This window comes from Cricetulus griseus, chromosome 6 (genome assembly GCF_003668045.3).
Source record: "Cricetulus griseus strain 17A/GY chromosome 6, alternate assembly CriGri-PICRH-1.0, whole genome shotgun sequence".
NCBI classification, from domain to species: Eukaryota; Metazoa; Chordata; class Mammalia; order Rodentia; family Cricetidae; genus Cricetulus; species Cricetulus griseus.
Genome location: NC_048599.1, coordinates 101,564,326 through 101,591,808, shown reverse-complemented (window position 1 = coordinate 101,591,808; position 27,483 = coordinate 101,564,326). Strand labels below are relative to the sequence as shown.

At 44.7% G+C, this 27,483-nt stretch overlaps 1 protein-coding gene across 1 annotated transcript; it reads right to left on the bottom strand.

Annotated features, from left to right (window-relative positions):
* Positions 1–13,346: 13,346 nt before the first annotated feature.
* On the bottom strand, positions 13,347–25,861 carry Chrna1 (cholinergic receptor nicotinic alpha 1 subunit). Its single transcript, XM_027420053.2, has 9 exons — positions 25,819–25,861; positions 21,077–21,222; positions 20,907–20,951; positions 20,086–20,195; positions 18,213–18,408; positions 17,539–17,776; positions 15,243–15,466; positions 13,797–14,036; positions 13,347–13,478 (listed from the first exon to the last, which is right to left on the bottom strand). Exons 1-9 carry the CDS (start codon positions 25,859–25,861, stop codon positions 13,347–13,349), a joined length of 1,374 nt encoding a protein of 457 aa, XP_027275854.1.
* Positions 25,862–27,483: the final 1,622 nt, after the last annotated feature.

Sequence of the window (27,483 nt, the reverse complement as noted above, 5' to 3'; positions counted from 1 at the left end):
CATTATGAGAAAAGCTGTTAGGTAAACAGGAACCTGGGAGCCACAGGGGGCCGGCAACTATGAACTCACCCTATTATACTTTATTCCTGCCAATAAATGTTCAAAAATTAATTAACAAAGACTAATGGTGTAGATGTGCTAGCCAATGAAGGGTTACACTGTGCTTTCCCCTGACCCCCCTCTTTCAAGCAGGGCTGTCTAACCTGAGGCCCCACAGGCATGTGTCCCAGGACAGGTATGAATGTGGCTTAACACGTTTGAAGATGACAGTGTCAATGTGTCCTTGTCAAGAGGTACATCCCCGACTTTAAGCTATTTGGAGAGAGCTCTTGCTTTAATCATGTTTTATGTGATTTTGCTGGTTGCATTCCTGTTTTAACTCACTGGATGTAGTATTGACATCTTAGCACAAGGGGGCACTGCTGCCTAGTTTATTTAAATAGTATTTTTTCTCGGCTTGCCCCCCTTTTAATCTTTAAATTTTTTATTGTAGTGTGCTACATAAAACTGCTCCATAGAAGTATATGATGCACTTTGCGTGTATTCTTCCACACCCAGGCCCCCTCCCCTCCCCTCGGCTCCCTCCCACTGCCCCCTTTGTTCCCCACACAGTCAGTCTCACTTCGGCTTTCAAGCCCTCTGAACACACAAGACTTCACATATTTATATAAAATCTAGGACCCAAAGGGAGAGAAAACATGATATTTGCCTTTCTGAGGTCGACTTAATTTATTTAATACAGTTATCATTCATTTTCCTGCAGTTAACATAACTTCACTCTTCTTTACAGGTCTACACCATTGAAAAGGTTACTGTATGAAGTTTGGCCACTTCCCCAAAATAAATCCCCCAACTATCCTACTGTAGTCAATGATATTTTTGTGCATGGTGTATTGTTTCCTTCCTTCCTTCCTTCCTTCCTTCCTTCCTTCTTTCCTTCCTTCCTTCCTTTCTTGAGACATGGACAGCCTTAGCTTTCCTGGGAACTCATTTTGTAGATCAGGCTGGCCTCAAACTCACAGAGATCCGCCTGCCTCTGCCTCCCAAGTGCTGGGATTAAAGGTGTGCACCACCACTGCCCGGTGTATTGTCTTCTAAAGTAAATTTCTCCGAAGTTACATGGTTAGAAGACATAATTTTATTTATTTTTGTAAACAGATACTACCTAGGCTAGGCTACGGAGATTAGTTTTCAGTCTTGGGGTTCAAATAAAGAAAGCTGTGTTATCCAAACTCCTTGGGGCACCATGTGAGTGCAGGAGGGTTAGGATAATAGCCACTCTGACTTTTTTGTTTTGTTTTGTTTTTTTGAGACAGAGTTTCTCTGTGTAGCTTTGGAGCCTATCCTGGCACTCGATCTGGAGACCAGGTTGGCCTTGAACTCACAGAATTCTGCCTGCCTCTGCCTCCTGAGTGCTGGGATTAAAGGCGTGCGCCACCAATGCCTGGAGGGGCAGATCTTTTAAAGTGGAAGGAAATATCACTAAGGTGGGCAGAGAGTGATGTAATGTTACACACCTGAAAATGAGATCCCAGTAGAGCTTTAGTGAAAGAAGACTTTCCTCATTCCTGGATGAATTCAACCTCTGCAAAGAAATGTGTTCTGTCAAGAAAGAGGAGGAGGAGGAGAAGGAGGAGGACGAGGACAAGGAGGAGAAAACAGTTCTTTTGGGATCTTTTATAATTGAAGGGACTTATCCTCACCCAGCCCCCTGCTTTGGCAGCCATGACAGGCTGCAGAAAAGACCCAGCAAGACAAAGGCCTCTGACTCAGCAAACTGCTGAGCTCCCGACCTTGCCTGACCTTCTAATCACTAGGAAGCTATATACCCTCCACGTGGCAAGGAACCAATCAGAAGTTAGCTTGTGGGCTCTAGATGTGCTTTACCAATAACAATGGCATGAAGTGAGTGCTTAGCAACTGCCCTGGGAGGGCCTCTAGGCTTAGCAACCATTCCTACAGCTGCAGCTGGCCAATGAACTGCAGGACAGGTGCCCAAGCTTGAAAGTACACCAATCCTGAGACTGTTGTGAACCCCAGACACTCCCCTTGCTCTACCCCAATATATTGCAGGCCCACAGTCCGGTGTGTACCCCCCTTCTCACTCCACTCGCTGTGTCAGATGGATGGAGGACCAGATGGAGGACCCGAGTTAATACAATTAACTTGTTAGTTAATTAAAGACTCTTTGCTTTTGCATCAGCTTGGGTCTCTTGGTGATTTGAGGGTTCAGAGTTTGGGCACAGTAATCATTTGATTCTTCTATGAATGAGTCTCACAGATTTGAGCTGTTCCCAGGGGCCAGACTCTCCCGTGTCTGAATGCTGATGTGTGTTTGCATGTCACCTCCTACAGTCTCCCACAGTTCACTCCTCCAGGGCAGGGGTCATACTTACTTGTTTGCTGTGATAGTGAGAAGCATCGCCGAGGCAATCATTTAGACAAAGTCAGAGCCTGCTATTGGAACACAGTCCAAGAATGGAGAATACCGAGTGCTTCCCAGAAAAAAACAAGACGAGAACTTCGCAACCTCGGTTTCTTCAGAACATGGAATTGTTCTTGGAACGTGTTCTCATGTTCCTCACATGTGTAGTGGATAGGAGTGAGTTTACTTCAGATAATTCATTACAGTTGGCTGTTATTATTTGTTTATACGCCTCTATGGAAAAACATATTTTAGCCACATGCAGCTTGTCTGTCACACTTGTGACTGTACACTTTACTCAAGTGACTCCTCTTGACCCTTGGAGTATAAATTATCTGATGCCCTGAATAAAGTTGGCTGTTGCATGAGACTTCAGTCTGCCTCAATTTATCGGCTCCATTCTCCCAGGTCCCACCACCAACTAGAGCAGTAAACAGCCCATGGTAACTGATAAAATGAGGAAGCAAATGAAACTTTCTGTGATTAAAAGTTGTAGTATTTTGTTTGATCCTGTATCTTGATTGGTGACTCTTTTTGAACTATTTTTACTGTATGGGTGTTTGCCTGCATTTATGTGTAACACATGCATTCGTGATACCCAGAGAGGCCATAAGGCATCAAATCTCCTGGAACCAGACTTGCAGATGGTCTTGAGCACCCATGTGGGTCCTGGGAATCAAACTGAGGTCGCCTGAAAGAGCAGCCATGAGCCATGTCTCTAGACCCCATCAGCTTCTTTATTATAACTGGAGATGATGGTGGTGGCAAGACTCAACCCAGAGAATTGTAATATAGAGAGTGCTCAGAACATGTCTGATACATAGTTGATACTGTTGGTATCTATGAAAACAAAGTAATTGCATTTAATAAGGTAGGGTGGAAATATGCTTTGTGACTTTAAAAGCCAAAGAAAGCTTTAAGCCAGGCATAGTGGCTAATGCCTGCAATGTCAGCACATAGGAGGCAGAGGCAGAAGAATTGGGAGACTGAAGCCACTCTCATCCAGACATGCAGTCCCAGGCCAACCAGGACTACCTAGGGCGACTCTATCTAAGAGGAAAAGAAGTATAATGAAGGTAGGATAACAGGGTAATGAAATATTCTGAAATCACGCACAGTGGTGATGGTTAATATATAAAACCCACTGAATTGTGGACTTTTAAAGGGTGAATTTTATGGTATGTGAATGACATCTCAATAAAAAATGTAACAGAGAAAAATTCGATTCCATATATATGTGTGGAGACATAATAGGCACAAACCTGTCCTGGGTTTGGTGTGGCTATAAAGGAAGGTCCTGGCTCTGGTGGGTCTTGCTTATGGGTCATTTTCAGAGCACAGTGTCAGGCCCCTGCCCTCTAATTGCTGAGGAAGATGTTGCTATCCACATTTGTGACTTCTGGACTCGGAACCTCTAGAGCTTGGCTTGCCCAAGGTTTCATAGGAAGTGTGGAAGTTTAGGTAACCAACCAGCTGGCTAGTTCCAGCAAAACACCTTAGATCATATTGAGGACAAAGGCTTTCCAGTCATAAAGTAATTAACCAAGCAGGCCTTGCAGAATGTTACTGGGTGCAGGTGTGTAGTAAGGAAAGGAAAAAAAAAAAAGAAGGCTGTGAGTAGCCAGAGGGTGGGAAGGCTTTCTGGGTGAGGGTTTTCCCACTGCAGTGAGCCTAAGTGCTCAGAGATGGGGAGGAGGGGTCCACAGAAGTGCTTTTCCTAGAAAAATGCACACACTCACGTTCTCTCTGACCAACTGAGATGCTTGTGAATTTTATATTCACAGCAGAATTCACATGAACACAGCTGAAGTCACTGGTGTTTGTTTTGACTGAGTAATCAAAGGTAAACTTTCTACCAAAGGAGAGAGGAATGAAAACAAATTAGGCAGATTGGCTTTCTATTCACTTACCTGCTTCATTTAATTTTATGTTATTTTTAGCATCTACCTGAGACTAGAAATAGCAATAAAATTTGGGTTTTGTCCTTTGAGAAGATTCCAAGCCTGAAGCTGTGATCAGATACAGAAGAAAGTAAAATAAAGTGCTAAGTGCCACCTAGAAAAGGGCTGTGAAAAAGAACAGAAACACAGACCTGAGGATACGATATTAGCAGACAGAGGCTCCCACCCTAACAGCACTTGGGAGGCTGAGGCAGGAGGATTTCTATGAATTTGAGGCCAGCATAGGCTATATAGGGAGTACCAGAGCAACCTAGACTATAGACTGAAACTGTCTCTCAAACAAAACAAACAAAACTAAACAAAACAAAGCCACTGTGTTTATATCAGAGTTGATTTTTTTTCCAAAGTTTTGATTTTTTCCGGCTAAACAAAAATACTCTTTTAAAAAATTCTGTAGGGGTTGGAGAAATGGCTCAGAGGTTAAGAGCACTGACTGCTCTTCCAGAGGTCCTGAGTTCAATTCCCAGCAACCACATGGTGGCTCACAACCATCGGCTATGAGGTCTAGTGCCCTCTTCTGGTGTGCAGATATACATGGAAGCAGAATGTTGTATACATAATAAATAAATAAAATAAAATCTTAAAAAAAATTCTGTAGACTTCCTTAGCAGAGCCTCCACTGGGCTATGGAGAGGAACAAGGTATAGGGAGGCGACAAGTGGGAGGGGACTGGGGTAGGAACCTAGGTGGTTAAAAGTGGGTTTAAATTTTCATCTGGACTACATCTCTGCTACATTCTTTCAGGCTTGTTTGTTTGTTTCCAAGACAGGGTTCTCTGTGTAGCCCTGGCTGTCCTGGAACTTGCTCTGTGGACCAGGCTGGCCTTGAACTTGGAGTGCTGGAATTAAAGGTGCACCACCACCGCCCAGCTCAGGCTCTTCCCTCGAGGAAGGACTGAAAGAAAAGGAAGGATCCCTCTCACCCACCCTCCCACACTTAAGAACACTTTCGAAAAGAAAAAAAGTACAGTGTATAATTTAAAAAGAGATGAAACCTCTTTGTGTTGCAAAATAATGAACATTTTACCATCTTTGCTGCATCTTAGCGTTGAGCAGCATTAGGCACACTTGCGATGTTGCATAACCATCAATCATTACCATTGGTTGTAACTCATGTCTCTACCTTGGTAACCTCAAGTCTCCTTTCTGTTTCCAAGAACCTGACTATTTAAGGTCTTTCATGTAAGTGGAATCACACATTTAAATGTGTGTGTGTGTGTGTGTGTGTGTGTGTGTGTGTGTGCGCGTGTGTGTGTCTGTTTGCAAGTATGCCTGAATGAGGGGACAGTTCATGACACAAAGAAGGATCCGATCCCATTACAGATGGTTGTGAGCTGTAGCGCCTGCACTACAACACTTCCACAGAATCGAGCGAGGGGCTTGAGGATTTAAATAAAGACAAGACAGCAGGTCTTTCTTGCAGGGAGAATGCCCTTTATTCCAACAAGAGTGAGGGCTTATATACCAGTCAGCAGGCATGGTGGAAAACTACCCAGGTCACAAGTTCAGGTTCCCAGGCCCATCAGGCAATCCTGAATGGGCCAATAAAAGGATAACAGGAACTTGCCTTCAGGCCTTCAAGGAAGGAAGAAAACAGGATGTACTTGATAGGTAAGCTCCTAGGCCCAAGTAGGTCAGCAGACCCCCATGGGGGAAGGGCCAAACAGTGAGCCACCATGTGCATTCTGGGAATTGAATTTATGACCTCTTGAAGAGCTGCCAGTGCTCTTAACCACTTAGCCCATCTCTCCAGGCCAACAATTTTTTATACTTTCTTTTTATACTTTCAAATCTTGCATTTCCACTTAGCATGATATTTTTGAGGTTCATCCATGTTCGCTAACTTTCCATTGTATGCGCAGGCATTTCCTTTACTTACTCTCATGCTGGTGGACTCCGGGCTATTTCATTCTTCTGACTATTGTAAATTGTGTGTGTTAAAACATTAGTGATGAGCCCCAAGTTAGCAAGAATGCTTCAATGTCACATTAAGGAAAGAAATAAAAGCATTTGGAGACATTTAACCAAGAGAGAGTTCAGATTTGCATAATCTACTTCGTGTTCCCTATGTCTTCTGACCTCCTTACAAATTACTTCCCAATCTGCATTTATTGGATTGCCCAGAAAGTATCACATGGGGAAGGAATGGAACACTCTAAGAGACCTTTAAAGGAGTTTTACAAGAGATTAAGTCACTGGGTCCAACTGACCCAGACAAGAAACAATACTATGAACATCATTGTTTATTAACCAATATCCAAATGTGTTCAACATTTATGGTGAATATTCATTTTAGAAAATTGCTTCCAGCCTCTGTATTTGCTGTTTTCAGCAAGTGATAGATACACATGCATTGCTCTGGGTGAGGCATGGAAGAATATATAATTTAAGATTATAGCTATGCATTGATTTAGGTTATAAAAGTTGGCTACATGAGAAATCCAAGGCAAGTAATATTCGTTACATTGTTCCCTTCAAGGCAGATTAAATAAACACGCTGAGTACACAATAGGACAGCAACCTTAAATCGTAAGTAACTTCCAGGTGTGTTATTAATGCTGCTGTGAGGTCCTGCAAAAGTTCCAGTCTCCTACAATGGAAGATATAATTTCATAATATTGGCCCACCATAGTAGACAGCATTGCTGTGAATAGTAGCATTTGTGTACATGTTCAAGTTCCTGTTTTTCAGACATTTGGATAAATGAAATTGTTGGGCCTTGTGGTTTTTCTGTGTAACTTTGGAGGAAACTACCCAACGGTTTTGCACGGCAGCTGAACCACTTCCCAAACCCTCCAGCATTGCCGCAAGTGCCCACCTCCTGGTCAGCAACTGCAGAATATGGGCAAAGTCCTGAACTTGGAGGTAGACTGAAGGGACCAGCTTCCCTTTTGGAAGCCATAATGGCCGAATACGTGCTTTTATGACCTTGTCCTAGACACTAGAAAGTCAGATGCCTGCCTCGTGACAAGGAACCAGAAGTTAGCTGGTGGCGCTATGCTTTAGGACCCTGGGTGTGCTTTACGGACAAGCGCACAGCAATGACGCACAAAATATAGCAACCACCCTGGGAGGGCCTATGGGCCATAACAACCAGTTGACCAATCAACACAGGGCAAGCCCTCCAAGCCTGGAGGCACACCAATCGTGAGCCTGTGCGTACCCCTAGACACTCCCCTTACGCTGTCCTATAAATCTCTTGGGAGGCCCTAGGAGCCGTCTTTTGCTAGCCATCCATCATGGCGGGTGGGTGAAAGACCCGAGCTAACATGGGGTTAGCTCGTTAAAATTACAATAAAGCCTCATGCAGTTTGCAGCAAGTTCTCGAATCTGCCTGGTGATTGGGGTGACCGAGAACGTGGCCTGGGACCCCGGGTACTTGAGTTTTCCGGGGGTCTAACAAGACATTTTAATACCATTGTAGGGTGGAAGGATGACTCAGTGGGTAAAGAGTTTGCTGTGCAAGCATGAGGAATTGAGTTCCAGGCCTGGAACTCACAGAAAAATGATAGGCTTATGACATGAGTCTGTAATACCAGCAGGGCAAGGCAGGCTTTGGCTAGTTCCTGTGTGATATCCAAGTTGAGGATGACAGCACAGTAGATATACTTGCTCAGGAAAAAAAAAATAGGGCTTACTCAAAATGGCTTGAATGTTCAGTGTTCCCTATAGGCCTATGTGTGGCAGTGCTGTTTGGGAAGGATTGTAGGATTTAGAGGAGGTTGAGCCTCAGAGGAAGAAGTGGCTCATTGTGGGTGGGTCTCTGAGTTTTGTGGCCTGGCCCACTTCCTGTTGACCATACTCTGCCCTGACCTCTATAATTCCTCAGCCATGCAACAGCACCTTCAAACTGTGAGCCAAGATAAACCCTTTCTTCTTACGTTGCTTTTGTGGGGTATTTTGGCACAGCGAGGACAAGTGACTAATACACAGAGCTGACTACCTTGCTCATCTTCCACTTTGATTCCATTGGGCCCACCAATCTATGAGATGCTCTTTGCATTCACAGTGAGTCTTCCCCCAACCTTCACGGGCACATTCAGAAATGTGTTTTACTAACCCCCATGTATCTCTCAATCCATTCAGTTGAAAATGAAGATTAGCCATCACACCGGCTTTGCTTTTCAATGTTGTTGGTTTTTTTTTTATTTGAGAAGAGGGGCGGTGGGTTAGATTTATAAAAAGGTTGTTCACATGTGCCGGGCACCCAGTTTTCCTTCATGTTAGCATAGAGCTGTTTGTCTAAGGGAAGCATTGAAAACTGGACCAGTACTAACCAGTACCCAGATGTTAGACTTGGTTCAGACTTTGCCAGGTCTTCTCGCTGTCCCAGAGAACAGCCAGGACCCGCCAATGTGCCAGCAGTTCAGCTCCTTGTTAATTGAGACTGGTAGTGCTGTCAGCTCCTAGCCTCATGTTGCTCTGTGTCTCGTGGGAGCCATGATCATTACAGCTTCTATGCTAAGTGTGAAGATAGAAGGGGATTGATTGATTCAGTGGCCCTGTTCACAGCACCTGACCTTCCTGCATCCTCACATGCAAGATGTAGGAGGTTAGGAGCAAGGAGAGAAAGAGCAGAAAGAAGCTCTCTGGCGTGCCTTTCCTCGTCAAAGCACTCACCCCACTGCGAAGCCTTCAAGACTTTGTCCAAAGCTGACTTATCTCCCAAAGCCCCATCTTCCGATGTTGCTGCACCGGAAGTTAGCGGGCAGAATTTGAAAGTAACATTTCTGTCTGTAGTGCAACCCGAACGGAGGGTGAGAGATTGAATCTCGGCTGCTTCCACACCCACGATGGGGGAGTTTGTTGGAAGACCTCTCCTCACACTCCTGGAAACCCGGGTCTCCACTGAGCCCTCCAATCCAAATGAAGAGCCAGGAACCTGGGCCCTGAACAAGGAAGGCACCTGCCTGTGATCTGGGACCTCATTTCCCAGGAAGCCATCCTGCTATCCAGATGGATGCAGGAACACAGACACACAGGGGTGGCAGGCTGGACCCTTCACAAACACCACTAGGTGGGGATGGTTCCCAGCAGCCCAGCATTGATTTTATTGATGGCCTTCTGAAAATCAGGCTTTAACTAATGGAAGAATGAGACTCTGGAATGAAGGCAGATCGACAGAGCCATTTTTAGAGTTTGATGGAGTGCACACTGGTGCCGTACTATAACTACCCAGGGCCAGGCTGCTCACTTCTAGGATGGGGGAGGGGGAACAGGTCGGGGCGGTCATGACTGCTTGGAAGGCAACGGATTGTAGCATGATAGGACTGGGTAGATAGCTCAGTTGAGAAAATATTTGTCTTATAAGCACATGGACCTGTGTTTGGCCCCTAGAACTCGTGTTTAAAAGCAAAATGCCTGCACAGTGGCACACACTTGAAATCTTGACTGAGAAGTCAGAGCCTGCAGTCCCCTGAGGCTAGCCAGCCAGCCTTCTTGGTATGTTCCACATCAGTGAGAGACCCTGTCTTAAGAGAGAGAGAGAGAGAGAGAGAGAGAGAGAGAGAGAGAGAGAGAGAGAGAGAGAGAGAGAGAGGAGGTGGATGAGGGCTGAAAAGCTAGCCTCACAACAAAATATCAAAATGGTGAATGGTGCCTGAGGAATGACATCTGAGGTTGTCCTCTAGCCTTCAAACATACACAAACACATGCACAAAGACACACACACACACACACACACACACACACACACACACACACACACACACGCAAATGCTTTGCACTGTGTATGCTACACAACACCCATGAATACTGCCTGATACACCTCTGTTCAGACTTGAAACCAGTGAATGTTAGGAACTTCGGTGTTTTTGCTGCTCTTATAAACATACTATGGCTTAATTACTGAAAACAAAGACTTCTAATATTTACCTTCTATCCTCCCTCGCATGTAATTATCAAATTAGTATATCTTTGAATGGGATTGTGTTAGACAACAAACACATCCTCCTCAAAAGCAAATTTGTGCTTTTTCCTTAATGGGTGATAAAATTACAAACATAACAAAGAATTTTTAATTACATTTCTTTATTTATTTTTATACATATTTTACATTCCTGTATAACATTTTTTCAAGCAAAAAGTGGTCATGATGGAAAAAGTTTAAGAATTAGACCAAGGGCTGGAGAGATGGCTCAGAGGTTAAGAGCACTGGCTGTTCTTCCAGAGGTCCTGAGTTCAATTCCCAGCAACCACATGGTGGCTCACAACCATCCCTTATGAGATCTGGTGCCCTCTTCTGGTGTGCAGATATACATGGAAACAGAATATTGTATACATAATAAATAAATAAAGTCTTTAAAAAAATTAGACCAATTGATAAATTGCTTGTTTGGAGTCATATAGACCTGAGTAGTGGCTCCAGGACCCATGTCAACAAGATTGTGTGTGGTGGCCTGCTCTGGCTCCAGGATCTGGCAGCGGCAGATCCTGGAGCCAGCTGCCTAGCCAGCCTAACCTACTTGGTGAGAAACCCTATCTCAAAACAAACAAAACAAAACACACACACAAAGGTGGATGGCACTTAGACCTGAGCACAGACACACAAACCCACTCTCTATGTTCATTTTGTTCATCTGTCTATGGGTGAGCACCTAAATTACCTTCCCGTGGCTCTTTCCTTCAAGGCATTTTTTTTCATACAAATAAGTGTAGGGTTTTTCTTCTGGTTCCCTTGGCTCTCTATCTAGGAGTGGACTTGTTGAGTGCGGTGGTGACCCTGGGTGTGACTTTTGAGAAACTGCCAATTGTTTGCACTTGAAATGAGAACCATTTGCGATGAAAGTGCCTAGCACTGCTGTGGGGATGATGGGAGTCCCTCGGAGAAGGAGATGGAAGCCACCTGGGCTCAGACTGGCCTCTGGTTATGCAGTTTATAGCTCTCCCTGGGGCTGACAGGGATCGGATGTATTTGTGATTCAAAGGCCTTTGCTCACTCCAGAGCTGGGTGGTTTGTCTGTCTGGGGTAAACTGTGCTAGAGCTTATAGTTTGCCACAGAGAAATCATTCTCCAGACTTCAGAAAGTCTGAAAGTTTAATTGGGAAGGCAGAAAGTGGAATGTTGCTAAGACCAGAGACAGACCAGAGCTACAGAACGGCTTAGATCAAGCTAGGCTTGGCCAGGACAGCAAGGGAGCAGGTGACAAGGTCACCTAGCTAGCTGGGAGTTGGTTTAGCATCTTTATTTAACTTTAAAAAAAAAAAATTAAGTATTTATGTGAGTGCTCTGTCTGCATATATGCCTGCATGCCACAAGAGGGCATCGGATCCCACTATAGATGGTTATGAGCCACCATGCACCTTGTGTTGCTAGGAATTGAACTCAGAACCCCTGAAAGAACAGTCAATGCTATTAATCACTGAGCCATCTCTCCTGCCCCTGTTTTCAAATCTTAAGGTCTGGGTTCAGATCTAAATTATTCTTCTTCTAACTAGAGCAGACTTTACCTTTCCTCAAATTGACTTTTTTTTTTTTTTAATAGGGGCATTATGGAGATTGTGTGAAATTATTTGGATAAAATAAATCCATAGAGATGAGCTGATTCTCATGGTATCAGAGGCTTACATGAAATGATTACAGGACCTGGCCTTTAGGCCCTGGGAACAAACCCTGGGGGCCCTGCTAAATTGGGACCGCTGGGCTCAATCATAGCTGGCTCCATGCACACTTGGATTACAAGTCTCTGGGTGCAATCCCACACATCCTTACAAAAAGGCCCTCTAACAAAAACCTTTCTGCCTCTTCTGGTTTCAGAAATCTACTTTAAATCATGAGGTTTTGGGTACTATTTGCATGTTGATTGCCCTAAAATTATCTTTGGGCCAGGGCAATGGGTTAGCAGGTAAAAGCAATTAAGACTGCCTAACCTAACCTAATGACTTAAATTAAATCCTAGAACCTGTGTTAAGAGTTAGAGTTGGCTGCATGCATCTGTAATCCCAGAACTTGGCTGTTGGGTGGGAAGTGTAGAGAGGAGAATCCCCCCATGCACCCCTCCCTGGCCCCTCCTCACCCCTGGAAGCTTGCCTTAAGTATGTAACACAGCAGCAGAAATAACAAGAGAGACTGCCTCAAATAAAGTGGAAGATGAGAACCAATCCCTAAAAACTGCCCTCTCTCTCTCTCTCTCTCTCTCTCTCTCTCTCTCTCTCTCTTTCTCTCTCTCTCTCTCTCTCTTTCTCTCTCTTTCTCTCTCTCTCTCTCTCTCTCACACACACACACACTTTTTTAAAAAAAATTAAAGTTACCTAATTTTCTTTCTACTGTTTCCTCTGTATCCATATCAAATGCTTCGTCTTTGGGGGTAAAGGGTCTGGTAGACAGGTTTTCCTAGTAGGTATGAAACTGTATGTCTAAGTAAAGGACTCTCTGTGCTTTAAAAATAACAATTAACAGAGCTAGAAACATGCCTAGGTGGTTAAGAACACTGGCTGCTCTTTCAGGGGACCTGGATTCAAGTCCCAGGTTACACATGGTGGCTCACAACCATTTGTAATTCCAGTTCCAGTGGATCTGATACCCTCTTCTGACCTTCATGGGCACTAGATATTTGTGTGGTATACAGACATACATGCAGGCAAAACACCCATACATGTACAATCTTTAAAGAAAAAAAAATACAAAAACAATTAGCAATGACAATACAACAGAAAACCTTGAGTTTCCAAGCAAAATTTTCTGAGGAGTCATTTAAAAATGAACACTTTTCTTGAAGGCTCACTTTTATTTACTATAAAGGGCTCACTCTTTAGGAAGACCTATGCAGTTGAAAGTAGAAGCAAGGGGCAAACACTCTAAGACCATAGCAGTGTAAAGATTACCTACCATTAATAGGACATTTAGAACACTGCAAGTTTTCTAAGTGTGAAAGTATTAAAGAACTTCCTCTTTCCCAGTGCTGGCTGGGGCTGGGGCTGGGGCTGGGGCTGGGGCTGGGGCAGACTCATCTTAGTTTCTCTTCATCCTTGCTGATGTAACTCAATGAGCCGACCTGCAAACACAGCCAGTGTCCCGATGAGACATACCAGCATAAAGACTCCAAGGAGAATGTGGTCCATCACCATAGCAACATACTTCCATTCCTCTGATGCCTGGGAGGGAAAAAGGCATAAGACAAGAATCCCTTAAGATGGGATTCTTAGCTCATAGCATCCCCTACTGACCTGACCTTCAATATGTAAATCTCCAAGCTTTAATTCTTGAGGCTGATATTATGATCTTTAGTTTTTGTGTAATTATTTTACACCAAAATGAGTTACTAAAGTGGCCTAGGGGTAGTCAACACAGCACATCTGAAGTCAGTAACCGTAGCTTGAAGCTAACTCATTGGTCATGTCACACCCACCTGCCACACTCATGCGTTTGATCATGTAAACCCAGTGGTGTGGACTCAGAGCCACAGTGCTTACATTATTGGACTCCTGGTCTGATTTCATGGTCTCTGCGATGTACTTAACGCCCTCGATGGCACTTTTCACCTCAGGGTGCTTGATCAGCGGAGAGTGGAAGCCTACGGGTGGAGGCCCTGGCTTCCCAGAAATGTCAGAGATATCTATGTCTTCTGTAAAAATCTTTTTCTCTTGTTTATCTCTGGATGGTCTTTTCATTGTGGAGAAAAACATAATGTTTGGGATCGTGTCGATAAAAACCTAACATAGAAAAGAAATCCATGGCATGAGACTTCTTGTTAACATTTCAAGAACCACTGTCTTTAAATTAGCAATGTGATCTTGGGCAAATCACTTAGCATCTTCAGGCCTCACTTGCTTGTCGTTAAAACCAAAGGACTGTACTAGAGGGCAAGGACAATACATCTCTGGGCTGGCTGTAGTCTACAGCTGTAATTCTGTAATGTGAGCAGTTTGCCACTGGAGGGAGCCTGTGTGCAACCACCAAGGCTGCATTACAAGACTTGCAGGCGACAGAAAGGTCCCGGCAATGTCTTAAATGTGATTAAAGACCAGTCCTGCAGCCTCAAGCACATAAACGTTTAGCCCCACAGAATAACTCGACAGTTTTCTTCTGTTTTTTTTGTTCCTGATGTTAAGTATACAGTGTCATCTAACAGGGAGAGTTAGTATCTGTCCTCCAGAAAGCCTACGTGGTAAGCCATTATTACTGACACTATTGCCCTACAGTTTATTGTCTACATGATGCTTATCTGCTTGATGTATTTGGCTCAGTGGTACAGTGCTTGCCAAGAACGTTTGGGGCTCTGAGTTCAACCCCCAGCATGATCACAAAATTAACTGATTAAAATAAAAAGACATATGTGAGGTATTAACACATTTTCAGTTCAATAACATAAATATTTGTGAGCATGCTTCTCACATCCAGACCCTCTTTTTTGTCTCTGCTCCTTGTTCTGGTCTCAACTGATGATTTTTACCAGTGAAAATAAGCATGCCTATTCACAAATTGGGAAGCACGCCGATAGAAATCTTAAGAATGTCCTTGCCTGGTGTGGTGGCACATGCCTTTTATTCCAGCACCTGGGAAGCAGAAATAGATGGATGTCTGCAAATTCAGGGCCAGCTTGGTCTACAGAGTGAGTTCCAGGACAGCCAGGACTACACAGAGTAAGCTTGTCTCAAAACAAACAAACAAACAAAACAAAACAAAAAAGAATGTCTAAGCAATAAGACAGGGATCCATTCATTTCTAATCAGAGACTCCATAAGCTCAGGTGGGCTTTATTCATTTCTTTTGTCTCCAGGAAGGCTACATATACTGACCCACAAAAACTGCTCCAGGTTCCCTAAGCCAGGTTTGCCTTTCAGTCCTAAGTATTCCAGGTGTTAGCTAGGACTTTGTTGGTTTCACTGAAGGGGAGACCTGTGAGTCTCCACACTTACCTTCCGCACCCACTCAGGCATGGTGTGGGTGCTGGGCGAACGGTGGTGTGTGTTGATGACAATGACGGTGATGATGATGGACGCAATGACAAACACCATGGTGAACAACATGTACTTCCCGATCAAAGGCACAGCGCTGGAGGTGGAAGGGATTAGCTCCACGATGACCAGAAGGAACACGGTGAGGGACAGCAAGACAGAGATACTCAGTGTCATCTTCTCCCCTAGAAAGACAAAAGGAGGAAATTAAACGCCCACCTGTTCCTGGAACCCCAGGGCTTCAGAAGGTGACTGTATTTGGATATGGGGCCATTAAGGAGACACTTAAAGCAAAAATGAGAGTGAGGGGATTACTGGTGTCACAGTAAGGGGGGCTTTGGACACAGACATGCACAGAGAAGACCATGGGAGGACATGGAGAAGGTATCTTTTGCTAGACCAGGAGATTGGCCTCAGAATAGACAAAGCCTGTTGGCTCCCTTCTCTCGATTTGAGCTTTCAGAGCTGTTTGAAGCACGCCGTCTGTGGCATTCCATCAAGGCAGACCTTGCACACTCATCTGCCGCCAAACCCGAGGTGAAGGAATGTGACCGGCATGTTCTCAAAGGGTAATTCTGGGGATTTCTTTCCTGTGGGACTGAAGTATCTTAACTCTACTGACAGTATCAAGTGGCCGGTGTTTCCATTATAGGTTGCCAAGCAGAGGATGGCGACTTCATTTCATGCCCTAGACTCCTCCTTTCTGTTGGAATTCAGGAAAACAAGAGAGATTCTGGGTTGACAAGCTAGACTCAGGGTGGAAGTTTGACTAAACCTCAGGACTGGTCTTTTTGTTATCCAGCAGATGGCTGGGCAGTCCAGAAATACATTTCTCTCAGTATGAAGCAAGCTGCAAGGCCGAACTGAAAAGAAGACAAAGTCTGCCATTGTGGAGCTGTCATCGGCATGCCCAGGGACTCCCGACCTCCTGCCTCCTCTGCCTCCTCTCCCTTTTATCTAGAAAGTTTGTTTTCTCATTCATTTCTTGGTTTGTTTTATTTTTCATAATAGGAATCCCCTTAAGACTCTGTCTTTTCCCTACAGGCTCTGAGTCTCAGGAGTCCTGGCTGGGCAGGCAGCAGGAAGGTCAGGTGGGCTGTAGAGAACCTTGGGCTGCTCTTGTTGGGGTCCCTGGAGTGGGCAGGCTCTCTCATATTGCCCTGCCTGCTGATATTGTAGACCTTTCCATAGCCTTCCAGATGGTAGATGTACAGTCAGCCTTCTGTATCTGCAGATTTTTGCAAGAATTCAATCAAACTCTAACTGAAAATATTCAAAAAATTAAATTGTATCTATGTTGAACATATGCCAACTTTTCTGCCCACTATTCCCCAGATAATACAGTATGATAACTATTTCTGTAGCCTTTAGTTTATCAAGAAATATACATATCAAAGGTTATGCAGAAGTTCCATGTGACTACAATGCCATTTTATATGAGGAACTTGAGCATCCTTGGATTTCAGGACCTGTGGGTACCCTAGAACTGGTCTCTTGTGAATACTGAGGAGTGACTAAAAGAAGAAGATTAAATAGTGGAATCCTCAATTCTACCCCCCAAAGAAGTTAGAATTATAAATATTAAAGTTATCAAGTTATTTACCATTTCTTATCAATGATACTATTTAGTTATGTAATAAGTCCTCATAACTACTTTGTTATATAGTCATAACTCAGCATTTATAGATGCTAATTAGCCTCTGTATTGCTCTAGAAGTGTTTTCTCTTCTTGCTTTCAGAAGTTTCATTTTGATTGGGAAGTTGGAAATATTTATTTACGCTTATTTGTTCAAAAAAATACGGGGGGGGGGAGGCAAGAGAGATGGTTCAGCAGTCAAGATCCCTGGCTGCTTCATTCCCAGCATCTACATTGCGGCTCACAACCATCTATAACTTTGGCCTCCACTAGCACCAGGCACATACGTGTAGTGTACAGACATACATGTAGGCAAAATACTCATGCACATAAAAATAAAATTAAAATAAGTAAGTAGGAATATGGGGGTATATGGAGCTGAAGAGATAGCTAAATGGTCAAGAGCACTTGCTGCTTTTCCAGAGAACCTGAGTTTGGCTCCCAGCTATTTGAGCTCCACTCAAATCATACAGTGACTCAGTAACTGTCCGTCTGCACCCTGTCCACAGCAATGGTGATTTGGGTCCTTGTGCCTCTGTTAGCACAGTTATTCCTGGCTATCCCTAAAATAACAGCATGAGCTAGCTCCCTAGCAGCTGTAGTCATGGCAACTGCACTCACCTGAGTCTGTGGGCAGGTAGAACACCAGGCTGGTTAAGAAGGAAAAGAGCAGACAGGGAATGATGACATTGACAATGAAGTAGAGGGGCAGGCGCTGCATGACGAAGTGGTAGGTGATGTCCAGATAGGGAGTGTTCGGGCAGCAGGAATAGAACACCCAGTGCTTCCAGCCCCTGGCTTCCTTGATCACCCACTCCCCACTCTCCATGAAGTTACTCAGATCCGGCTGGTCACTTTCCTGAGAAACAAAATAAGGTTTGCAGAGCCTTACTACAACACCCTGAGGAGGGGCAGTGATATGGTAACCATATCCCACTCAGAGGGTCGTATCCCCAAGAGGGATGCTGTCTGGGGTAATAGGTTTATCTCCTATAGCATTTGTTATATAATAAGTTAGGGTTACTCATTTTGGTTCTACACTCAAATCTCCAGGAAACTTTAAAACACTAATATCTGAGCCCCGCTGGACTCATTCATTAGAATTTTTGAGACAACACATAGCAAATGGAATTTGTACTCAATTCTCCCAGGCAGTGCATCAAGAACCTTGACATTCAATTGGAATTCATATAATAGATGTGTCTCTCATTGAGAGTGGTGCCTGGAGCCTGTGATTATTGGGAGGCTGACCTGGGTACCAGGGTGGCCCTATTCCTGAAACCAGCTTCACCTACCGGATTGATTGCCACCACAGAGCCATCATAGGTCCAGGTTCCCAGCTTCATACTGCAGTTCTGCTCATCAAAGGGAAAATGGGTGACAATGATCTCACAGTAACTTTTATAGATGGCTGGAGGCGTCCAGGTGATGTGGCCGGTGTAGTCCAGGAGCACCTTGGTGAATTTGACAATGGCGAAGTCTCCATCTGCACTACGGTTGGGATAAGAGAAGAAAATGGCTCCAATACTGCATTCTAATCTATGGCAGTGCTCCCCAAATTTCTCTTATAGTAAGATTAACTGGAGCAATGTCCAAAAAGCACACATTCCTAAGCACTAGCCAAGTGGGGTGGTTCCATCCTGTGGTTACAGCACTCCAGAGGCTGAGGCATGTGGATTAAGACACCTATTAGTCTGGGCTACATAGCAAGACCTACTCTATCAATCAGTCAACGAACCAAGGAAAGAAAAAAAAATAAACACAGATTCCTGAGCACTAAGCATGCCCCGAGTCAGACTATCAAAGGAAGAATGTGGGAATCTACAGGCTTCAAGGAGTAACAGGTGGCATGGGGCCATTGCCCCTCAGCTTTCCTTTGCAGTCCCCAGAGATACTGGTAATATGAGCCTCCATCTGTGTACTTTGGGAGTTGACTGGAGAACCTGGAAATTTTAAAATAAAACACTCCTAGCAGCTGAATACTGTGGGGGAGGCCTGATGCTCTTCTGAGGACTGTTTAGAACTTGATGGGCAGGTCACAACAGATGCCTCTGGCCAGCAGGGGCGGGGCCCCTGTAGCTGAGAGAGAAGGGCACCCAGCTCACCCTCCCCCCCCCAAAGCGTGTCCTTCAGCACCAGGCTGCCCAGGAGGCAATGTGAGTCTGCAGACCCGACTCGGCCACATAGCTGGTTCCCTTCTCAGAAGCTGGAAACCTATATCTTTAAAACCCAAAGCTTGCTTTTCGTCTAGTTCTAAGGATTCAATAGAAGGTCTCCACGCATTAGACAAATCCTCCCTCTACCAGTGAGCTGCATCACCAACTCTTTTTAGCCATGGAGGTCCCCTTTGTGAGGCTGGAGAGGACCAGAACTGTCGTGGGGTTCTCACTAAAGAGAAGACACCACGTCCACCAGCATCTCTATACAGAAAGGTACCGACAGCAATGGGGCATTTGGGTCAAGCTGGAATCCCAGCTATAGCTGGGCCGCCTGTGATAGATGCTGGGAGGGCCGCCAGAGGGCATCGTTCTCATCCACCGCCCTACCAGCCCCAGGAACATCTGCTGGGACGCCCAGCTCTCACAGCAGCGGTATGTGTGGGATCAGACTGCAAATCCTCTAGCTGACTGCGCATGCTCCTGCTCCTGCCTTGGAAGGACGCTCTTTGAAATGAATATTTCCTGACAAATGAAGGGCATATGATAATGAACGTGTCATTAAGCCAAGCGTCTTGAATCGCATTATAATTTCACAACATGCAGTCTGTCGCAGGGCCCGGTGGATGGCGACCTAGGCATCCGGGTATTGCTGCTGGGATGGCATTCAAGACGTGATGAATAAGACCCCTGGGAATTGAGACACATTTGGTGGCGGGGTGGGGGTGGGGCGAAGTATTTGATTCCAAGGAACTCAGAGATGGAAGTCCAGGTGACTCGGATGGTTGCCACACGTCCCACTGCTGCTCTCCGGGATTAATGTCCCCACCCACAGCCCTGATTCAATTTGGCTCCCATAATTGTTTCTATTCATAACAGGGGACGCCATATGGCACCCCTCGCCTGTCAACGTGGCTCTGATTTTAAGGGTTATTTAATGCAAACGGTGGGGAAACGCATGTGGCAATTCTTCGGAGGGGACACTTGGCCCACCCTTCATGGCTTTGCTTACTTGTTATAGAGAACAACGTCAGGCCGCCAGATCTTTTCTGAGGGGATGTGAATTTTTTTAACTCCGCCATAATCATCTGGATTCCATTTCAAGTTGCAATCTACCCATTGCTAGAAAGGGAGATATTTTCCTAATTAGAACGTGGAATCAACGTCTTATCTAGAGTGATCCAGAGTCCCGATGGGCCAGCAAGCTTTAGGGACACAATGTTCTGGGCTGATTTGTATTTTGGTGGAATTCACTCTTGCAAGTGCTAGCCCATACTTAGTTGTATCTTTACAGAGGAATTAAGTTAAATGAGGCCATTAGGGTAACTCCCAGTCCAACATCCTTATAAAAAGAGGAAATTTAAACACAAACACACATGATACACACACACACACACACACACACACACACACACACACACACACACACACACCAAATAGACAGAATGTTTAGTGAACATGACAACAGCTATCTACAAGTCTGGTAGAAAGTTCTGGAATAAATTCCCCCTCACAGCCCTCAGAAGGAAGCAACTCCAATGACACATTAACTTTGGAACATCTGGCCTCCAGATCCATGCAATGATAAATTCCTGTAGTTTGTATCCCTTGGCTGTAGCCTCCCTAGCAGATCACACAGAGAAGACTAAACATGAAAAGAGAACTCAAACAGAGTATCAGGATATGCCAGATATATGTGCTCCCACCCTCCCAAGGGACCTACTTTCAACATTTTGGTATTCAATCCTAGATTGATTCCATCAGGACCCAGGTTTGACTTTTGGTGGAAAAAAAAAAAAAGGCAACATAAGTGCAAATACCCAGTTGCATTACCTGTTTCAGACGAATGTTGGTTGTCACAATCTGATTAACTTCATCCTGAAAATAGAGACACTCCCTCTTTAGGGCATGTATAGGGAAGCCAAGGGGAAGAGGGTCCAGTATGAGGGTGGGTGACACATGTGGGTGTCACAGGGAGGCCCCTCCCACAACATTCATCTTACCACGTTGATGAGCTGGATCAGCTGTAGGCCCACGGTGACCTGCACAATCTCACGGTGGTCCTCCACTGGCCGTACCACACTGCTATAGTCTTTAAATAGCTCTGCCACCAGACGAGTCTCATGTTCAGAGCCCAGAACCAGGCCAGCTGGGCAGCAAATGGCACACACATTTCTTGTCAGATACCATTCCCCATCTTGCACACACTCTCACCCAGGTTAGAGGCATAGCCAGCTAATGAAGGGCACATGGAGCCCCTGTCAACGGCAGTCTGAGTCCCCTTCCAAACACAGTGTGGTCCTACCCAGAAACAGTTGGGTTGGACAACACATGTTCTCTCGAAAGGTGACCTTACTTAATGCAGCTCCTGGTGATATCGTGTTTGCCAGGAGACCACACAGGGAAAAAAAAAGAAAAAAACAAAAACAAAAACAAAAACAAAAAAACACACACAGAAAGGCTAGCACGGGTGTTTTAGCCTTGGGACATGGTATAAGACAACCTTGGACTGCCTAGCCTCCTATCTCAGGATGCCCTGAACAGATTAAAGTGGATGCTGGTTTACAACCTCTAGGCTGGCCACAGTGAACAAAAAGGAAAGTAGTAAGGTATTGGTGATGTTATGGAAAACTTGAAACCTCACACACTGTTGGTGAGAATATAATATGTTGAGTTCCTCTACAATTTAAAACTCAGAGTTACCATATATATGGTCCAGCGAGTTTACTCCTGGGTATACACCCAAAAGAATAACCGCATTATGAACAATACTCAGATGGTGGAAACAACTCAGTGTCATGAACAGAGAAATGGATGGATAAATTGTGGTGTATTCAAGAAGTGGAATATTATTGAATCATACAAAGGGAATGAAGCGAGGATACTGTTGCAACAGGGATACAACTCAGTAACATTAAGCTAGTGCAAAAAGTCAGATACCAAGAGTACATGCTGTATGGGACATCTGGAATGGTGAATCCACAGAGGAGGAAAGATGGCTTGGAGAACAGAGCCACTTAATGGGATGAGAGCGTGCTTTGGAGATGATGAAAGGGTTCTAGAACAAGGCAATGGTGATAATATCACTGTGTATTTTAAATGACCTGTGTATTTTAAATGCTTAAGATAGTCAAATTTAGGTAAGGTGGGTTTTACCTCATTTTCTACAAAACACTGCTGATAGCGCCATGTACCAATTAAAACAGAGAAAATAAATAAATAAACAAAACCCTGTGCTTTGATGAATTGGGTTAGGACTTCTACTCAGAACACAGTTCCCATCTTGGCTCTACAGGTTACCACTCCCAGGAGGCTGCTAAGGCAAGCTGACTGTTCTGATTTGACCTTCAGAAGTTGCGTGAACTTGCCCAAGTCACTCAGCTAGCTGAACCCTCACATTCCTTGTGGTTATCTCCTAATTTTGAGTGTGGTGTGATCTGGCTACAACCTCACAACTCTGTTTACCCAGGAGCAGACACACAATCCATTTACTCCGATTCATGTAACCAGACAGTCCCTCTCCGAAGGCTGCTGCTGAGGCCACCATAACTTCTCCATGGGCCAGGAAAACTTTAGATGTTGAATGAATGAGATGTGTTCCTGTGTGCAGTAGTGTTAATTCTCACCTAGAGCCTGGATCTTTGGGAAATGGCTGATGTAACCCTTCTGAATCATTATACTGTACTGATTCAGCTGGTGATTTCCCCCCAGCTTCGCAGATGAGAACTCTGAGGTTCAGTTGGTAGCTATACCCTCAGGTTCCCTCTTGTTAGAGGTGGGATTATAAACAGGCAGTTAATTTCTTCTCTAAAGGTAACATGTGATCTCCATCTGGATTTGAGGCTTTCAGTGTAGTTTAAACATCTTCCCTTGACCCTCATGGACCCTGACCTAGCCCACATCTCAGTTCTAGCTTCCAATGCTTTCTTAACCTCAAAACTTCCAAAGGTATCAAAGAGGCCCAACTAAACAGAACTTTCTCATAAAACTCCCCAAACTGTTGGCAAGTTGATGACCCTCAAGAGAGGGTGCTATGTAAGACACATTTTTTTTTTTTTTTTTTTTTTTTTTTTTGCACAGAAGGAACACACTAGAAAGCAATGGATCGAGAAGACGGTCGTCAGCATTATGTCCCAGGAAAGCTATGAGTCCAGCCTTATGTTTCATTAAGAAAGGAAAATTGGGTGCTGTGTAAACAGAACAGCAATTGTGGTGTGTTCAGCCAGCGCTGAGAGAGTGGCCCTGGCAGGAAAGAATGACTGATGCTAAGAAGACAAATTCAGTCACAAGTTCAAACTGTGCATTCTATATCATGTGTGCCTAATCGGTATTCTGTGGGTGAGATTGTGTGTATTTGCATATGTGTGTGGATATATGCAAGTACATATATGTTTACGTGCATGTGGAGGCCCGAGGACAACCTCAGATGTCATTTCTCAGGGATCCACCTCTGTTTGGAGACACAGTATCTCATTAGCCTAAAATTTACCATGTAGGCTAGGCTGGATGGCCCTAGAGCCTCAGGGACTTGTCTGCCTTCCTGTTCCCAGGGTTGGGATTACAGACATGAGCTACCATCTTGGCTTTTTAAATATGGCTTCTGGGGACTGAATTAAAGTCCTGTGTTTGTAAGGCCAGTACTTTACTTCCTGAGCCATCTCACCAGCTCAATTGTATTCATACCTAGGGAACCCCCCCCCAGTTTTGTAAAAAAGGAATTGTGAACTGCAGTGAGTCACTATGGGTGACTCTTACTCCAGTCTCATGCTGTTTGCTATCTGGCCACCTTCAGGTTGTTTTAGGCTTGTGCAAGGGACAAACCAAGTTTTCAAGTGATCACATTCCAGAATTTATGTCATGCCACTACCACAGGTCAGTTCATATCTTTTAATTTCAGTTTCCATACAATAAAAAATTTAGGTTGTTGGGCTGCATTTTATAATTCTAAATTTCATTCTTTTTTGTTGTTGTTGTTTCGAGACAGGGTTTCTCTGTGTAACAGCCCTGGGTATCCTGGAACTTGCTTTGTAGATCAGGCCGGCCTCCTATTCCTCCATGGGTCTGAGGCTCTGCGGTACTTGGCACGGCCATGCCCATGTCAGCAGGACACATTCACACAGGGCTTCACTCACCCAGGACTTCTTCTGCTTCCCACAGACTACACATGGGAACCAATTCAGGAAACTTAAGGTTTGATCGAAACACGCAACACAGACTTCTCTGAACAGCTACACATAAATTTGTTGTCCTGAAGCGTCTCACTTAGGAATTTTCACTGAGGAGGCTGAAGAGATGTTCAGAAGAGCACATGTTGCTCTTGCAGAGGACCTAAGTTCTGTTCCCAGTACCCACAGGATGGCCCCTAATATGTATAATTCCATTTCCAAGGGATCTGATGCCTCTTCTGATCTCTGGAGTCACCAGGCACACATGTGGTACACACACATGTGGGCAAAACATCCATACTCATAACATTAAAAAAATTCTTTTAATTTTTTTTAAAATGATTTTTCACTGAGAACAGTGTTTGCAAACACATGTGTACACATACTGAACCAGATTTGGTTGGATCAATTTCAAATTCCACACGATTTAATTGATCTGCGTTTAGATAGTTTCCTCTGACTTTGCTATTGAAAATAAAAATGTATATGCTTGCTCTTTGCTCTTGCCTGGAAGGCCTGCATTTATCAGAGCAATGTTAGAGCAGAGGCACTGCAGGCTGTTGGCTGCCTTGCTCTCAGCAAGATGATGTCACCAATAAACATTCATCGGAAGCAATCAACACGTATCTCCTGTTTCCCTCTGCCGGAAGTCTGGGGCACCGGATAACGTTTCAGCTGCTGTGATGTGACACATTCCAGAGAAGAGAGTAGGTCAAGGGCTGTGCAAAGTTTCCTAAGTCCAACTCTGACTAAAGCCTACATATTAGTAAGATCCTTAAAAAGTGAGGTGGGGTAAGAGGGCAACGGCTATGTATTTATATGGATTTTTAAAAAAGTCTCTGAAGTGGAAAAAAAAAAAAGACAAAACATTTTGTCTGTAGAGACAGCTTAAACCTACATTTTTCAACAGGGTTCCCTTCCTGACACCTGTAGCTGCCAATCAATCCTCTTCATTCTCAGACAGATGCTAGTGCCATCAAAGGCCCATGAATATTGTTATTTGTGACTATATGTTGTTAGTGAGTTCCAACTTTGCCACACATCATCTCATCTACAAAGTTTATACCCCAAACCGTTCGGTCAACTTACCAAAATAAATAAATACAATAACTAAAAAAAATAAGGCTTAAATAAGTTTATGATTTTGTATTGGGACACATTCTTAGGTATCTCTGACCACATTCAGCCCTGAGGATGTGTTGAACATGCCTGTTTGAACATGAAGGCAGTTCAGAATGTTCCCATGGTCTACCACTGGCCCAGACTGCACAAGTGATAGTAGGGTGTTTGAATGGCTAGGGTGTTGGCATGGCTGACTCTGGGGCCAGGCAATAATAGAGCAACCAGGATATCTTGCATGTGGCCTTTGACTAATCAGCTCCCACTTTAACTGGGTAAACAAACTAAAAATCTATACTCAGGAGTCTGTTCAAGCTGACGTCAAGAAATGACTGTGGCTCGAGTGGCTGCTCATCCAGTGATCCCATCAAAGAAACAAGACTGAGATGTGGGGTGGGGAGGGAGTAGGGAGTGGTAGCCCTGCAGACTCAAAGGAGAGCCCCCTCCCCAGCGGCACTTACCGGAGCAGAGGCCTAGCAGCAGCAGGAAAGTTGGGAGCTCCATGGGCTGTGGGCACTGGTGTGGCCTCCAGCAGTCAGCTGCCTGTCCTACTGCCTGGCACTGTGGCTGGAACTTGGCTGCTAGCGTTGGAAGCCAGCTGACTCTGCAGCTATTGTCTTACACCACCTGTGTGCATGCATGACAGCTGAGCCACCCACAGCCCCAAAGCCCAGAGAGCTACTGGGGCCTTCTGCGGCTACAGTCATGCCTCGTTTTAAATGATCCCTATAGTCATGCTGAGTGTGGGCTACATGAAAGTTTACATAGATCAAGAGTCAGGGACTTATTGTTTTATTTTGTGCTGAAGATCAAACCCTGCCCCTCACACATGTTAGCTAAATATGGGCTAAATAAAAATAGCTTTAAAAGCTCCCCCAGTGAACTATACCCCCAGCCTTACATATGAGGTTTTGAAATTACATGTGTTTGTTTGTTTATGTGAGGGTAGTGGTGGGTAGCCATGGCGCCTGTGTAGGCCAGATAACAATTTTCAGAAGTTGGTTTTCCTGCTATGTGGGGTCCTGGGGATCAAACTCAGGTCATCAGGCATGGTGGCAAGCACCTTTACCTGCTGAGCCATCTCACTGACCCATGAGTCAGTTATTAACGGAAAATCTTGAGCATGAATCAGTGGAGGCCATGGGTTTGAGTAGACACCAGTTTGTGTCACAGCCCTTAACAGGTCCACATTCCCCAAACACAAATGTAATTCCCTGTCACGGCCAGGCAGAACAGGCCTTTCTCTTCTGTGTCTGCAGGAGTTTGGAGAGAGTGGTTGGTGCTGAATTAGCTGCTGGAGAAGTCCATATATGATCGTATACAGTCCCGAGTAACTACCCCTTGCTCATTTCTGTGTCAGGCAGAACTAGTCCATCCAGAGCTATTAGCTGGGCCCACTGCAGCCTGCTCTGTCCTATTACAAAGGAACACTTAGTGGGAACAGGGCCCGCCCCAGTGGAGTTTGTTCCAGATTCCTGCTTCCTGCTGTCCCTTCTCAGCCTACTCCCTCTCTGGGACGCAAAGAGCAGAATAGTTCAGCTTTTCAAGCCCTTTGTTTAAAAGAGCCCTAAAAACAAGATTTGCTCAACAATGAGCAGCTCGAGATTGTTCACACTCTCAAGCCTTTTTTTTTTTTAAACCAAACCTGGCTTCTTTGTAGGGTTGGAGTGGGTTCCAGCAGAAAGCAGTAGTTTGAGGATACCCTGCCTGCTCCCAGCACCACCCCCCCCCCAGTTCCTCCAGGGGCTGAGTCTTGAGCAAAGTCTCTCATCTTGAGCCTGAGGACAGCATCCAGTCAAATCATCCCATTCCACACGGTCCAAACAAATAGAGAAGGGGCATTCGGGACACAGAGAGCCGCAAGCCTACTTTATGTTTTCCTGTTTGAATGATAGGATCAGTTTTCTCCCTTCGTGACCCAGTGACTGCCTAGTCCCTCCAGTTCCTTTCATCCCACAGGAAGCCAGTGACAGTTCTAGTGAGTCAACCCTGAGCAGAGGCCCCCTGTGTTTTCACCATCTTCCTCCTAGAGCCACAGGCTCAGTAGACACTTTGCTCATCCAGTAATTGAGGACAACACTTTTATTCAATCATTTTCTAGTACCTAGCATGGGTACTACTTTTTA